At 45.1% G+C, this 11,936-nt stretch overlaps 2 protein-coding genes and 1 long non-coding RNA gene across 5 annotated transcripts; 1 reads left to right on the top strand and 2 right to left on the bottom strand.

Annotated features, from left to right (window-relative positions):
• Positions 1-692: 692 nt before the first annotated feature.
• LOC141785763 (protein-tyrosine kinase 2-beta-like) lies at positions 693-8,822 on the top strand. The gene is made up of 30 exons (XM_074664231.1): positions 693-880; positions 956-1,232; positions 1,306-1,484; positions 1,552-1,639; positions 2,683-2,762; positions 2,853-2,915; positions 2,996-3,050; positions 3,124-3,264; positions 3,361-3,432; positions 3,566-3,667; positions 3,769-3,886; positions 3,954-3,993; positions 4,066-4,097; positions 4,176-4,226; positions 4,337-4,431; positions 4,505-4,586; positions 4,988-5,088; positions 5,163-5,278; positions 5,382-5,482; positions 5,560-5,649; positions 5,729-5,933; positions 6,010-6,115; positions 6,204-6,251; positions 6,354-6,479; positions 6,568-6,600; positions 7,685-7,709; positions 7,920-7,960; positions 8,058-8,192; positions 8,275-8,355; positions 8,436-8,822. The coding sequence occupies exons 2-30, from the start codon at positions 1,029-1,031 to the stop codon at positions 8,661-8,663; spliced, it is 2,838 nt and encodes a 945-aa protein (XP_074520332.1). The 5' UTR covers positions 693-880; positions 956-1,028; the 3' UTR covers positions 8,664-8,822.
• On the bottom strand, positions 5,254-7,951 carry LOC141785765 (uncharacterized). Its single transcript, XR_012597570.1, has 4 exons — positions 7,879-7,951; positions 7,629-7,688; positions 6,725-6,783; positions 5,254-5,304 (listed from the first exon to the last, which is right to left on the bottom strand). It is a non-coding gene; the product is annotated as an uncharacterized LOC141785765 (long non-coding RNA).
• A 585-nt stretch (positions 8,823-9,407) lies between the features above and the next one.
• LOC141786048 (uncharacterized) lies at positions 9,408-11,889 on the bottom strand. Of its 3 annotated transcripts, XR_012597608.1 has the most exons (7): positions 11,461-11,889; positions 11,061-11,165; positions 10,780-10,910; positions 10,533-10,694; positions 10,227-10,453; positions 9,754-9,933; positions 9,461-9,540 (listed from the first exon to the last, which is right to left on the bottom strand). XR_012597608.1 is itself a non-coding variant. In XM_074664751.1 (6 exons), exons 1-6 carry the CDS (start codon positions 11,525-11,527, stop codon positions 9,438-9,440), a joined length of 792 nt encoding a protein of 263 aa, XP_074520852.1. In that variant the 5' UTR covers positions 11,528-11,850; the 3' UTR covers positions 9,408-9,437. The 3 variants fall into 3 exon arrangements, 2 of the variants coding, with proteins under 2 accessions (XP_074520852.1, XP_074520851.1); XM_074664751.1 differs by lacking the exon at positions 9,754-9,933 and having other exon boundaries at positions 9,408-9,540; positions 10,533-10,691; positions 11,461-11,850; XM_074664750.1 differs by lacking the exon at positions 9,754-9,933 and having other exon boundaries at positions 9,408-9,540; positions 11,461-11,842.
• Between the last annotated feature and the right edge of the window lie 47 nt (positions 11,890-11,936).

The following is an 11,936-nucleotide window of genomic DNA, read 5'->3' as shown; positions in this document are numbered from 1 at the left end:
TGCACATTCATAAGCATGTTTTCATATCTTCTCCTTCATCATCTAAAGCTCAAAAGGTCAGGCTTTCCAGTTACACAGGATGTCACACGACTTGCAGTATCTGCAGTGCTGTGGTAGGGTTTCATGCTCAAGCGGCCCTTTGTGGTAGCTCTGATGGGTTTTAGTGGCTGATGAAGCCTCTGTTTGAGAAAAAACTGAGCCCTGTGAAGTTTTCACCGCTCACACAAATGGTGTTGTACATTATGAAATGAATTTATCAGAGTGGAAAGAAGACTCACTATTCTGGACATTACAGACACTTGTCGTGCTGTGCTCCCCCCTCTTTGGAAATACGACACATTCTTTCTGCAGAAATGACCCAGATCACACAAAAGAGTTCACTATCACGACTTTCAGCTGCAGAATAAATGTTTAGGATTAAACCAAATGTCTGAGAGTGAGGCTGAGTGATTATTTTCACCTGCTCCTCTGCTCATCAAATTCTCAGAGAGGAAACGGGTCAAATGTAAGCCATGCCCTTTTTGCACAATGAGAAGCTGCTTGTGGTTTTTTTTGGTTGGTGTGTGCCATCACATGTGTGTCGGGGGTGGAGGGGGTGACACGACAGTTTCATCAGTCTTCTGAGCTTTTTTTCTGCGAGCGGCTCTTTTAACTTCCTCATTTAGTCGTGTTTCCTCTTTCGTTTGCTGAGCAGAGCCAGGCTGACTTCTCTGGGGCGACGCTTCGGGTGCTTCTGATCCTGAAAACTGCAGCAAAGCGAACAAATGTGCATTTTTACAGACTAATATGAAGGCTGTCTTTAGCTGGCATCAACTTGTTTTCAGTTTGTGGGACTGATGGTGGATTTCCCTCACTGGGCGGTGGAGCGTTTGCAGAACTGGTGAGTACAGAGGCAGCAGAAGTTACGCTGTCAGAAATATTATTTTTTAATAACTCAAACATCTGTGTTACAAAGAGGGGACGCTCAGTAATGGTGGATCTAGGCGTGACGGTAATGTGTGCCTACACAAGCCGTGTGTGAGAGCGTGATGTCAGGAGACACCAGCACCCTGTCCTGGAGGAGCTTGTCTCCTACCAGCCAATCAGAAGCCTCAGATCTGTCTCCCACGGCAAACCTGGTGAGAGAAAACATCTTCCCGGTGAAGATCATCAAAGTGTGCTTCCTCAACAACAGCTCCAACCTCGGCAAGAACTTCAAACTGGTGCGCTGTGAGGAGGGATGGACGGTGAAGGTAAACTTCTCTTTCCTCCACATTTCATCTATAAACTCTCCTGTTTGAGCTCCTTATCCTCTGCTGTACTCAGGCTGTCATCAACACAGTCCTCTCAAGCGGCTGTGTGGGTCCAGACATCCAGTACAGCATGTGTTACGGCCTCCTCCTCAAACACTTGAAGTCCTCTGAGGTGCACTGGCTCCATCAGGACCTGACTGTGTCTGAGCTGACACAGAAATACGAGCAGCAGCACCTGGAGGCAGAGTGGAGGTCAGTGCAGACGCAACACATCTATTCTTAAATTCCCTCACTGTCATTCACGGCTTGCTATGTCCAGGTACGATCTGAGGATCAGATACATCCCGTCAGACTTCATGGAGAAGTTCAAAGACGACAGAACCACCATGCTCTACTTCTACCAGCAGGTTAGCACATGTTTAAAGCTATGGTCTACGATTTGGAAGCTTTGTACATTTTAATAACACCGTTTATAGGGCTGTTATGGTCCTAAGGTCCAATCTACACAATATAAAGACCAAAAAGAACGGAAAAAATCCATTCAGTATATCCGCTGCAAAGCTGCACACTAGTTGACCAATCCAAACCGTGCATGGCATGTGCAGTTCGGATTGGTCCATGAGTCCATCCAATCCCCTGTTTCCCTCGCCTTGCACCGTCATTCCCATGGTCCCACCACGTCCTTCCCCACTACCCCTCTCACGGCAGCTAGCTGCTCAGCCACCAAAGCATCATGGAGCCAGAGAAGACCCAAACCAGGAAGCTGTTACTGTTACCCTCCACAGGGAAGGGAAGAAAAAGAAAAAGTTTCAGGGAAAAAGCTGAAGCAAGGAAGACTTATGAGCGATACAGGTGCCAACAGAGACCGAATATTAGCGAAATGTAGCGAAATGTGTGGAAACCGGTGCAGAGGGATTCAGGACTCAGGACTGACGCCGAGAGTTTCTGTTGAACAGGTAATGACTTTGTTTACCACAGTGGGAGATGTCAGCTGAATAACTCTGAGTTAGTCTGTGCCTGTACTGGCTAATGACTGAACGCTGCTGGTCGGAACGGGTCGGCTCTGTCAATACATTGTAGCATAAGTTAGCCACACATCTTTAGCATAACCTGCTTTGCCAGCTAATTCATGGCTTTGATCGCGCCAGTCCAATTGAAAAAGCTACCACTGTGTGTTACAAGGAGGATGGCTGTTTTATTTGTTATATTTTCTGCTGGCGGGCTTCTTGCTCTGTCGGAGGGGGCGTGTTGTTAGGAGGCAAAGAAGGGCGATACGAGCTGGGGGGTGGGATCTTGGAACATGGAGGGGAGGGGTGAGTGAGGCTGCGTTTTTCAAATGTGTCTCATCAGCCAAACTGGGTTTCAGATCGTAGACCATAGCTTCAAGTGAAGGCTTGTTTTTAAGAAATTTAAACACTGTACCAAAAAGTTCCTGTGTGCTCCCGTCAAGGTGCGGAGTGACTACATGCAGCAGTACGCCTCCAAAGTCAGTGATGGGATGGCTCTGCAGCTCGGCTGTCTGGAAATCAGGTACGGCTCATTCATTCTCTTAACAGAAACGTGTTTCAGATTAAAGAGAGCAGGACGACAGTCAGAGGATGTTTTCTTCTCCTGTTGCAGGAGATTCTACAAAGACATGAATCCAAATGGGCTGGAGAAAAAGTCCAACTTTGAGCTCTTGGAGTGAGTAGGAAACTGCTTCAGATGCTTCTTTTTTTCTGTATAAGAGCGTCTTATGCTGACTTCTGACTCTCCTCTGTCAGGAAGGACGTGGGTCTGGACCTGTTCTTCCCCAGAGAGCTGATCAACAGCATGAAGGTGAAGACTCCTGATGACATCTGTGAAAAGATTCAAAGCACACCTTTTAATGTCAGTCTGATCTCTCTGTCAGCCGAAGCAGCTCCGCCGCCTCATCCAGCAGACGTTTCAGGGCTACTCCACCCTGAAGCAGGAGCAGTGCATGTCCAGGTTCTTCACCACACTGGCTCAGTGCTATAGCTACACACAGGAGAGCTTCGCCTGTCAGCTGGTGGTGAGAAACACAGTGAAGTTCACATTGGAAGGCATTATTTGAGGATGGAGATGCATTAAACCACACACGCCATGTTCCTGCGTCGTGTCTCCACAGCACAGCTGGAGTCTGACCATCGACCTCGTCATCGGGCCTGAAGGCATCAGTCAGCAGACGGAGAACTCCACAGTGAGTTTATCACTCAGTTTCTGTGTGCTCTGCTCTTTCCTGTTGACAAATCCCTCAGTGCATCCTGACACATCACACTTTTACACAGACAAGGAAATCTGCTGCTTCTGATCTTCACCTCTCTCCTTCGCAGCCCGTCCCTCTGGCTTCGTTCTCTCAGGTTCAGAGCATCTCCAGCTCTGCAGATGGTGACGGCCGAGCTCTGCTCACCGTGCACATCAGAGGGGCCAAACAGGTGACCCCTGACCCACAGAATGTGTCTATAACTGACATGTTGTGGTTTTAATGATATCCTGCGATCACTTTTCACACCTGTGTTGTTGCTTTTACCATCAGCCTCTGTCTGTCAGCACTTCCTCTCTGGCGATGGCAGAAAACATGGCTGATTTGATCGACGGCTACTGCAGGCTGGAGGGAAACTCGGAGACCTCGCTCATCATCCGGCCCAGTAAAGGTACGCTGAGAGGTCATGCTGTTTCTGGATTTCCTCTGACATAAAAGATGTTGGTTTTGTCTTTCAGGACGAGACTCCAGAGCCAAACTCCCTGACATCCCAGACTGGTGAGTGATGCTTCATGTGATGCTCAAACTCTGAGCTTCACAGACCTCTGAATATCTGTTTCTCTCTTTCAGCGGAGGCTCCACAGCTGGGGTTAAAAGCCAGAGTAAGTCAAACAGCTGATCAACCACACTGTGAACCCAGGAGTTTGAGAGTGAAATGTTTTCCCAAACTTCTTCTCCAGATTCAGATATTTACGCTGAGATTCCAGAAGGAGGAGACGCAGACTTAGACGGTGAGGGACTGGAAAATCTAAATTATAGCTTTTCTCGAAGCTTCTGGAGAAATAAATATTTTTCAACACGAAGCATACTGAGAAAAATGCTTTGACTCATTTGTTTCCAGACAAGCACAAGATCTCCAGAGATGACGTCGTTCTGGGTCGGATCCTCGGCGAGGGATTCTTCGGAGAAGTTCACCAGGGAGTTTATAAAAGCCCTGTGAGTTTGTTTTCCACATAACATCAAAGCAGATGATCTGAAGAGAAGGAAACTAATGAATGTGTGTTTTCAGACAGGAGAAAGAATCAGCGTCGCCATCAAAACCTGTAAGGACTTCTCGGCCGACGTGAAGGAGAAGTTTCTGAGTGAGGCTGGTGAGTTTGAGATGCTGCAGAGATTATTTCCTGCTTGCTCTCGTCTTAGACGTACTAGGATCGTTTGAGAGTTTCGCAGGTTGCGTCAGTCAGCAGGTTGCTGCAGTCGACTTCCTGTTGCCAGGTGGTGGTTTGTAACCAGTTCCCACTGAGGGCTGAAAATGAGAGCAGAGAGCTCTTTTGATTTCTCCTCCTGAGCGGACTAACAGAGAGTTAAAGATAGTACATTGATCTTCCTGTTACGTCTCATCATAAAGCGTGGGAATCAACATCCTAGGTGTGAAACAGCTGCTTCTAATCTGTCGGATCAGATTAAATCTTAAAAACAGGATGTAGAAGAGGAACATGACGACACATTCTACAATTCCTCCTGATATGAATGATTTCTCTGTCTGCTGCAGGCCTGATGAAAAACCTAGACCATCCCCACATTGTTCGTCTCATTGGGGTCATTGAGGTGGATCCAGTTTGGATTGTCATGGAGCTGTACGAACACGGAGAGGTGTGTGTAAGTGTGTTTTAACATCTGAACAGCTGATTCAGATCTCACCTGTTTCCCTCCTCTTCCTCTGACAGCTGGGGAACTACCTGGTGGAGCAGCAGTACGTCCTCACCACGTCCACCTTGATCCTGTACTGTGTACAGATCTGCAAAGCCTTGGCGTACCTGGAGGGACTCAGCATGGTGCACAGGTGTCACAGCACGAGCAGCACGCCTCCTCGGAGAAAAGAAATGATGATCAGCCGTTTTATTGTGAAACTGTCCTCTGTCTCATCTGTCTGGTTTCGCTTCCAGAGACATCGCAGTTCGAAACGTGTTGGTGGCATCTCCTGAGTGTGTGAAGCTTGGTGACTTTGGCCTGTCACGCTATGTGGACGAACAAGAGTACTACAAAGGTACACACACACACTTCTTTGTCTAATGTGTTGTTTTTGCTTCATCTCTTCTCATTCTTCCCCTCCTCTGTGCTAAGCCTCAATCAGTCGATTACCGATCAAATGGATGGCACCGGAGTCCATCAACTTCAGACGTTTCACCACCGCCAGTGATGTCTGGATGTTTGGTCAGTCAGAGCTCAATGAAGGGAAAGTGATGGTTAATATTTCAGGTGAATGAGATTATGATGTGCTGTGTGTGAGCAGGTGTGTGTGTGTGGGAGATCTTCTCCATGGCCCAGCAGCCCTTCTTCTGGCTGGAGAACGGTCAGGTGATCATCCAGCTGGAGGCGGGGATCAGACTCCCTAAACCTCAGCACTGCCCGCCCACCATCTACAGCCTGCTCACGCGCTGCTGGGAGTACCAGCCGGCCGCCAGGCCCAGCTTCAGCCGGCTCGCCTGCTCCCTCAGGTACACACACGGATCAAGCTTCTCAACAAGCATGTTCCTTAATCCTTAAAATCTGTGTTTGGTGTGTGTGTGACAGTGAAATCCACAGGACAGAGCTGGAGCAGGAGAAGGAGGGAAAACGAGACAGATCACGCTCCAACCCACCAGGGTTTAACCCAAACCACACCGAGCCTCCTCCCAAGGTAACACACACACACTTAGACACACACACACGTTTAAAAACCTGAAACATCCTCTAATATGACGTCACCTCTTCCTCTCTTTCACCAGCCGTCCAGAATACAAGGGAACACACTTCCTCGGGTCTCAAGCATACAGGTGTGACACATCAACAACAAGCGTTGTGCTTCAAACCACCAATTCAAATGTAGAATATTTTAAAAATATTATCAAAGGAATTAAAAAAGTGTGTGTGTGTAGAGGAAAAAACAAGACAACAGGCCGGCATGGGAGAGAGAAAGGGAGCATGTGGAGGACACTTTACAGCGACAAAGACGAGAGATGATGATGGACAACCAGTGGTTGGAGCAGGAGGAGAAGCAGCTGGTGAGAGCACACACACACACATTAACACACACATTAACACACACACATCCTGACTGCACTCTGTGAATCTGTCCTCTGTTTCCTGCAGGATCATGCCGTACGAATAGACGCAAACATCAAGGTAAACAAAGCATTAGTTTCCATTTTTGTGCACATCACCTGCATTGCAAACTTTCCCCCACTAGGTGGCAGCGTACAGAAAAAATATGCTCTATAATGTTGTTTGACATTGAAGTGTTACTTACACTATGTTACCTGAAAAGCTGGCTGCAGACACAGGAAGCTGGAGCTCCGTATGTAAAACCTGGAACATTTTAAAAAAGAGAGACAACATTTTAGAGCAGGAGTCTGCAACCTTTACTTTCACAGGAGCCATTTTTCTTCAACTCACCTGGATTAAAGTCAATCAGGAGCCACAAAATCTACTTTATCTTCACAATAAAGACAAAAAAATGAATACAATTCTAAATATAGTAATAACCTAGTCTATCTAAACCAGAAGTTTATAGTGTTGATAAAATTGTACATGTGATGTTTTAGTTTTAAGTTTTGATAAGATTGCAAATATTAAACAAATGGAAATATTCATATCATTATTAATTTTTTTTTTAAAAATGTGCAAAATAAAAAAGAAAGAAATTTAACAAATGTGCAAAATTTTCCCAAATTTTGAGAATTCACCAAAATTTCAAAAAGTTTGCATTGTAAAAAATGTGTTACATTTTCAAAAAAAAATGCAAAAATGATCCCAAAAAGGATTTTGAATAATGTTTTGAAATAAAAAAAAAAAAAAACAGAACATGCAAAAAAATCAAAACACTTTTTAAAAATTGTTTTTTTTTCTTACTACGGAAAAATGTCAAAAAATTGAAACCCAAAAAGCTCTTAAAAAATTGAAAAGTTACTTCTTTTAAGATGGTGTTCTAGTTTCAGGTAAATTTTCTAGCATTTTTTTCTTGGCCTATTGGCAGATTTTTGTGAAACAAGACTTTTTTTCTGGACTGACCAGTTGAATGTGGCTCATATCAAGCATAACTTAAATTTACTTAAAATAAGACAAAAACACTTGATAAGATTTCAGTTTTTTACAGTGCATCCGTTGAAGTCTAGAGAATCAAACTCTTAGTCTTTCAACTCTTCAAACTTTACCTGAAGTCCACTCTTGATCTCACTGTTGTGCCTCTTTCTCTCTGTGGTGTCTGCAGCCTCCTGAGAACAGTGCAGAGAATGGTGAGTGTAGATTTTTATTCATCATTCAGCCTTACAAACAAAAACAGAGCATTAGCTTTGCAGAAATAGAGAAAGAGTTTCACACACAACATCATATGCTGCAAGATTTGAGTAGAGGTAAAATGTCAACAAGCAATGCAGTGTTTGTAGAAAGTCTCCAGTGTCATACCTCCTGTGCAGCAACTGAGCAGCTTTTCCTTGTTCTGTCAGGTCCTCCAGAGAAGCCTCCAGCGCCTCCTCCTGCAGCACAGGTACACAAAAACACCTCGGATTAGATTTGAAGAATAGAAAGATGATTTTTAAGCAGATTTATTTCTAATAAAGACAGTTTTGTCTTGTGTTTTGTAGCCTCGGCCCACAGCTGAGCTGGACCGCTCAGGTGATCAGGTGTACACTGGCGTCATGGCGATGGTCAAACAGGTGGTGCAGCTGAAGAATGATGTCAACACACTCCCTGCCTCTGAGTATCCAAAAGCAGTGAAGGTGTGTTCCTCAGGCAGCTCCTGTGTGTGCACACTTCTTTAACTTCTGTTTTTAAGAGTGAGTTTTCCTCTTCCTCCACCAGGCGGTGGGCGTCAGTCTACGGAGCCTGATTCAGAGTGTGGATGAGATCCTGCCCTCCCTGCACAGCTCCGTCACCACAGAGGTGCGTCTCACTTTATCTCACTTTGCAGTAAACCTCTTCCTGCATGATTTTCTGACCTCCAAACCTGCTCCTCGTCTCAGATCGAGGGCACCATGAAGCTCCTGAACAAAGACCTGAGCGAGCTCATCAACAAGATGCGTCTGGCACAGCAGAACTCCATCACCTCTCTAAAGGAGGAGTGTCAGCGGCAGATGCTGGCTGCTGCTCACACGCTCGCGCTGGACTCCAAAAACCTGCTGGATGCCGTAGATCAGGCTCGAGTTCGGGCCAACCTGGCTAAGCCTAGACCCGAGGAGGATTCTGGGTAATGTGGAAGGTGTGCACGAGAGCCTGCATGTTCACAAAGACTAAAACAGAGGCGTCTGTTATTGTGAGACGTTAGCAAACTTTCTGCAAGAAAAGATGACAACGGAAAAAATCAAACTCCACAACAACAAACTTTATACTGTGTTTCTCTCTTTTTGTATTCTTGGGCACATTTTTGCCGTTAAATAAAAACAAGCTGCACTCACGTCTCATTTTATTTGATTGGTTGTTCTAGAAAAAGCTCTCACCAAGATAATTCTGGGTCAGCAACACACTAGTCATATAAACTGACTACTCCTCAAAGAATTAGCTCTTCTTTATATCCTAAACCGTCTGAAGAGAAAAGACCAAAGCAGATACAAAGTAACATCTTTATTCAAATTTAGAGTCTTTTTTTATCACATTTTCAAGTTTTCAGGACATACAGTGCAAGAAATGACAAAGACAGCTCTCTACAGAGAAGACACACATAAAAAATACACCCACAAAGGCCAGAGTTCAAGTATTGTAAACAGTAACAAGGACATATATACACACACCCAGTTAAAGCAACAAGAAGGCCCTTTTATAATTAACTCATCCCCATGGTAACTCATTAACTTAAAATATCCTTTTGTTCCCGGCTCCAAGAGAACAGCTCAGTGAAAATGTTCCTCCGGAAAGCACCGGTCAACAACAGTCGTCATAAGTTAGTTTGTTTTGGCACCATCATCTCATCCTTCTTTGGGAAAACTGTCTCTAAACCACCCAAATCTCAGGCCTCACACCTGCTCCTTTTATTTTGTGTCCATGGAGGAGTCGTCAGCACAGCCCAGGATCCTCTGCAGCTCCTGGACGCAGGGCGTAATGGACTGGCTGTGCAGCTGAGCCATCTTCAACCTGGAGACAGAAGAAGAAACTGTTAGTAAATGTGAATAAAACATGATACGAATATGAATGCAGTTTTGAAATGTAGCTTTCAGATGTTTTACATTTCACTCAGCTGACTACACTAACACCCATGTGAGCTTAACTAAACACCAAGTGGTGAAACAGACAGAGAGAGATTTCCAGGTGAGTTTCCAGTGAAGACCTAGAGGTGAGTGGACTTACATCACACAGGTGGCAGACACGACTCAAGTAGGGCGCCTCTTGCATTTTCAGCTGGATATGTACGCCGGCAAGTTGTCGCTAACGAGCCGTAAAGGAGACGCTTAATACTCTATCATGATTATCACGGCTGAAGTAGCAGCAGAAAACGTGACGCTCATCTTAGAGATCTATCACTGAGGGCTGAAATGAGCAGGTGAGAAAATATAAATCACCAGAAACATTTCTGAAGTCATTTCAGAGGTGAGGATAAATTCTGCTGACCCAGAGTTTTTTTCATCTTAGACAAAACATTCACCAGAAAAAATGACTCTCCAGAGCGATAAGTGATGAAAAAATGGTGCACCATCTAGCACCTCTGTCTTTTTGTTTGTGTGTATCAAGCTAAACCCTGGAATCAGTCATACGCTTTCATTGTTGTTTCAAACATTGTTTCATTTATACGCCTGAGTGTTCGAGTGAACCTGATGCAGTACCTTCGCAGCAGCTCCCGCCCTCTGCTTGGCTCAGGCTGGTAATGCTGGAGTGCAGTGAGGCTGTGACTCGCCAGGATGCTGTAACACTGTTCCCTCAGAGCATTATGATTCGCTGTATCCCACTGCGGCATCTCACTTGTGTAGCGCCATGCCATCAGTGTGTGCTCCAGCACAGCATCCCACTCTTTGTTCCTCAGGAGAACTTGGCCCCACTCTTGACACGAAACCTAAGGAGGTGAGAAGATAACAAGTTAGACTTTCCTACAGTTAAAGTCTCATTATTTAGATCAGCATGTTAGAACTCACTTTGAATGACACCAGATGGGGATATGCCTTTCTGTAGCAGTGGGCGTCCCTGTTCGAGCCAAACCGTGAGTAGGGTATGGATCTGTAAATGTTGGTTTTCTTTAGCTGCAGGTCCTCCTGGAGATACTTCAAGTCTGCTGCCAGGATCCTTGGCTCTTGCTTCTGGGATGCATTAAGACACATTTTAAATTTTGTTGCAATGCTTCTATAATTGTGGTGTGAATACAAAACAGGTCAGAGTAGTTACCTGTTCGACTGAGATGAGGGATCTTATGAGCTGTACAAGCTGCTGTGTGGAAAGGGGGGTATGCTGCTCATCCATCTTCTCACACTGCTCTTCTATGCCTCTGCTCCACACCCCAGTGATAGATAGGTCCACTGCAGGACAAACAACATAATATAAACATTAACACAATTTAAAGACAGGGGACACACAGCATTTTTCATTTAGGATTTACGTGAATTGTGGCACTTAACACATTATTTATCATTATATAGAATGTCTCCATTTCAGTGGTTCATACTTACATGAATGTGCTCGCCTTGTGTTTGTTGATGTGTTTCTAGTCCTTAGAAGTGGAGACGGAGCCAAACGAGCACTTAAGATTTCCAGGTAGGACCTCCTCATTCGAGCTGAAGCAAAAAAGTAAATTCAAAACATTTTACATGATGAAATAACTCTGAATTCGGACACTAGACTGTGAGTTTGACTGTAAAAGTTGGTTTTAACGTCAAGTGTAACGTGTTCAAGTATTATTAAAGCACTAACATCCAGGAGCTCGAACAATAATAGTTTGTTGATCCTGGGGTCGCGCGCCTCTGATCACATTAGCATGATAGCAGAAAAGGCGCCTCGTGCACAAAGAGGGGAACTCAACAGACTTTCTCGCATCTTTTAAGGCATAAAAATGCGTCATTTAGGACTTACCGGCAATTTTCGGCTGTGGAGCAGGTATTTCCACCAAGGCACGTCGCTGCTGGCACAAAGCTGCCATTGTAACAACACTTAATGGCAGATAAAAGAGCTAACTACCTGCTAGCATCCAGTGACGCTCCAGTTAGCTTAACTTTAAACCCCACTGGGTACAGACGACAACTTTTGACTCAGCAAGAGTAAATAACAGGTGGTAAACTCAGCGTTCAGTGGCTCCAGCGACAAATAAATACACACAAACACGCCAACGACAACAAATAATCCAAATTTAGCGATAAATTAACTTTAAACAACACAAACTCATTTACTTGGCTTTTAAATGGGGGACAGAGGAACAGCCTGCTCTGCTCTGTTGATAGTGGAGCGCGCGACACGAGTTGCCGCGCGGGGCGTGGTTTTCCTCCTTGGCTCGTTCTTATTGGTCAACGTCACAGCGTGTGTGGAAGAGGCGCCGAATATGCAAATTGGGA

Source organism: Halichoeres trimaculatus, unplaced genomic scaffold (genome assembly GCF_033239565.1).
Source record: "Halichoeres trimaculatus isolate MK-OKI-2021-1 unplaced genomic scaffold, fHalTri1.1 fHalTri1_scaffold_24, whole genome shotgun sequence".
Classification (NCBI taxonomy): Eukaryota; Metazoa; Chordata; class Actinopteri; order Labriformes; family Labridae; genus Halichoeres; species Halichoeres trimaculatus.
This window is presented reverse-complemented; position numbering and strand designations above follow the sequence as displayed.

Coding starts and splice junctions, on each gene's coding strand:
- LOC141785763 (XM_074664231.1), top strand. CDS start 1,029: ATGTCAGGAGACACCAGCACCCTGTCCTGGAGGAGCTTGTCTCCTACC. Junction 1,640..2,682: donor TGCTCTACTTCTACCAGCAG/GTTAGCACATGT, acceptor GCTCCCGTCAAG/GTGCGGAGTGACTACATGCA. Junction 3,265..3,360: donor GCTTCGCCTGTCAGCTGGTG/GTGAGAAACACA, acceptor GTGTCTCCACAG/CACAGCTGGAGTCTGACCAT.
- LOC141786048 (XM_074664750.1), bottom strand. CDS start 11,527: ATGGCAGCTTTGTGCCAGCAGCGACGTGCCTTGGTGGAAATACCTGCT. Junction 11,166..11,460: donor TCCACAGCCGAAAATTGCCG/GTAAGTCCTAAA, acceptor TTTTTGCTTCAG/CTCGAATGAGGAGGTCCTAC. Junction 9,541..10,226: donor GGGCGGGAGCTGCTGCGAAG/GTACTGCATCAG, acceptor TTCTGTCTCCAG/GTTGAAGATGGCTCAGCTGC.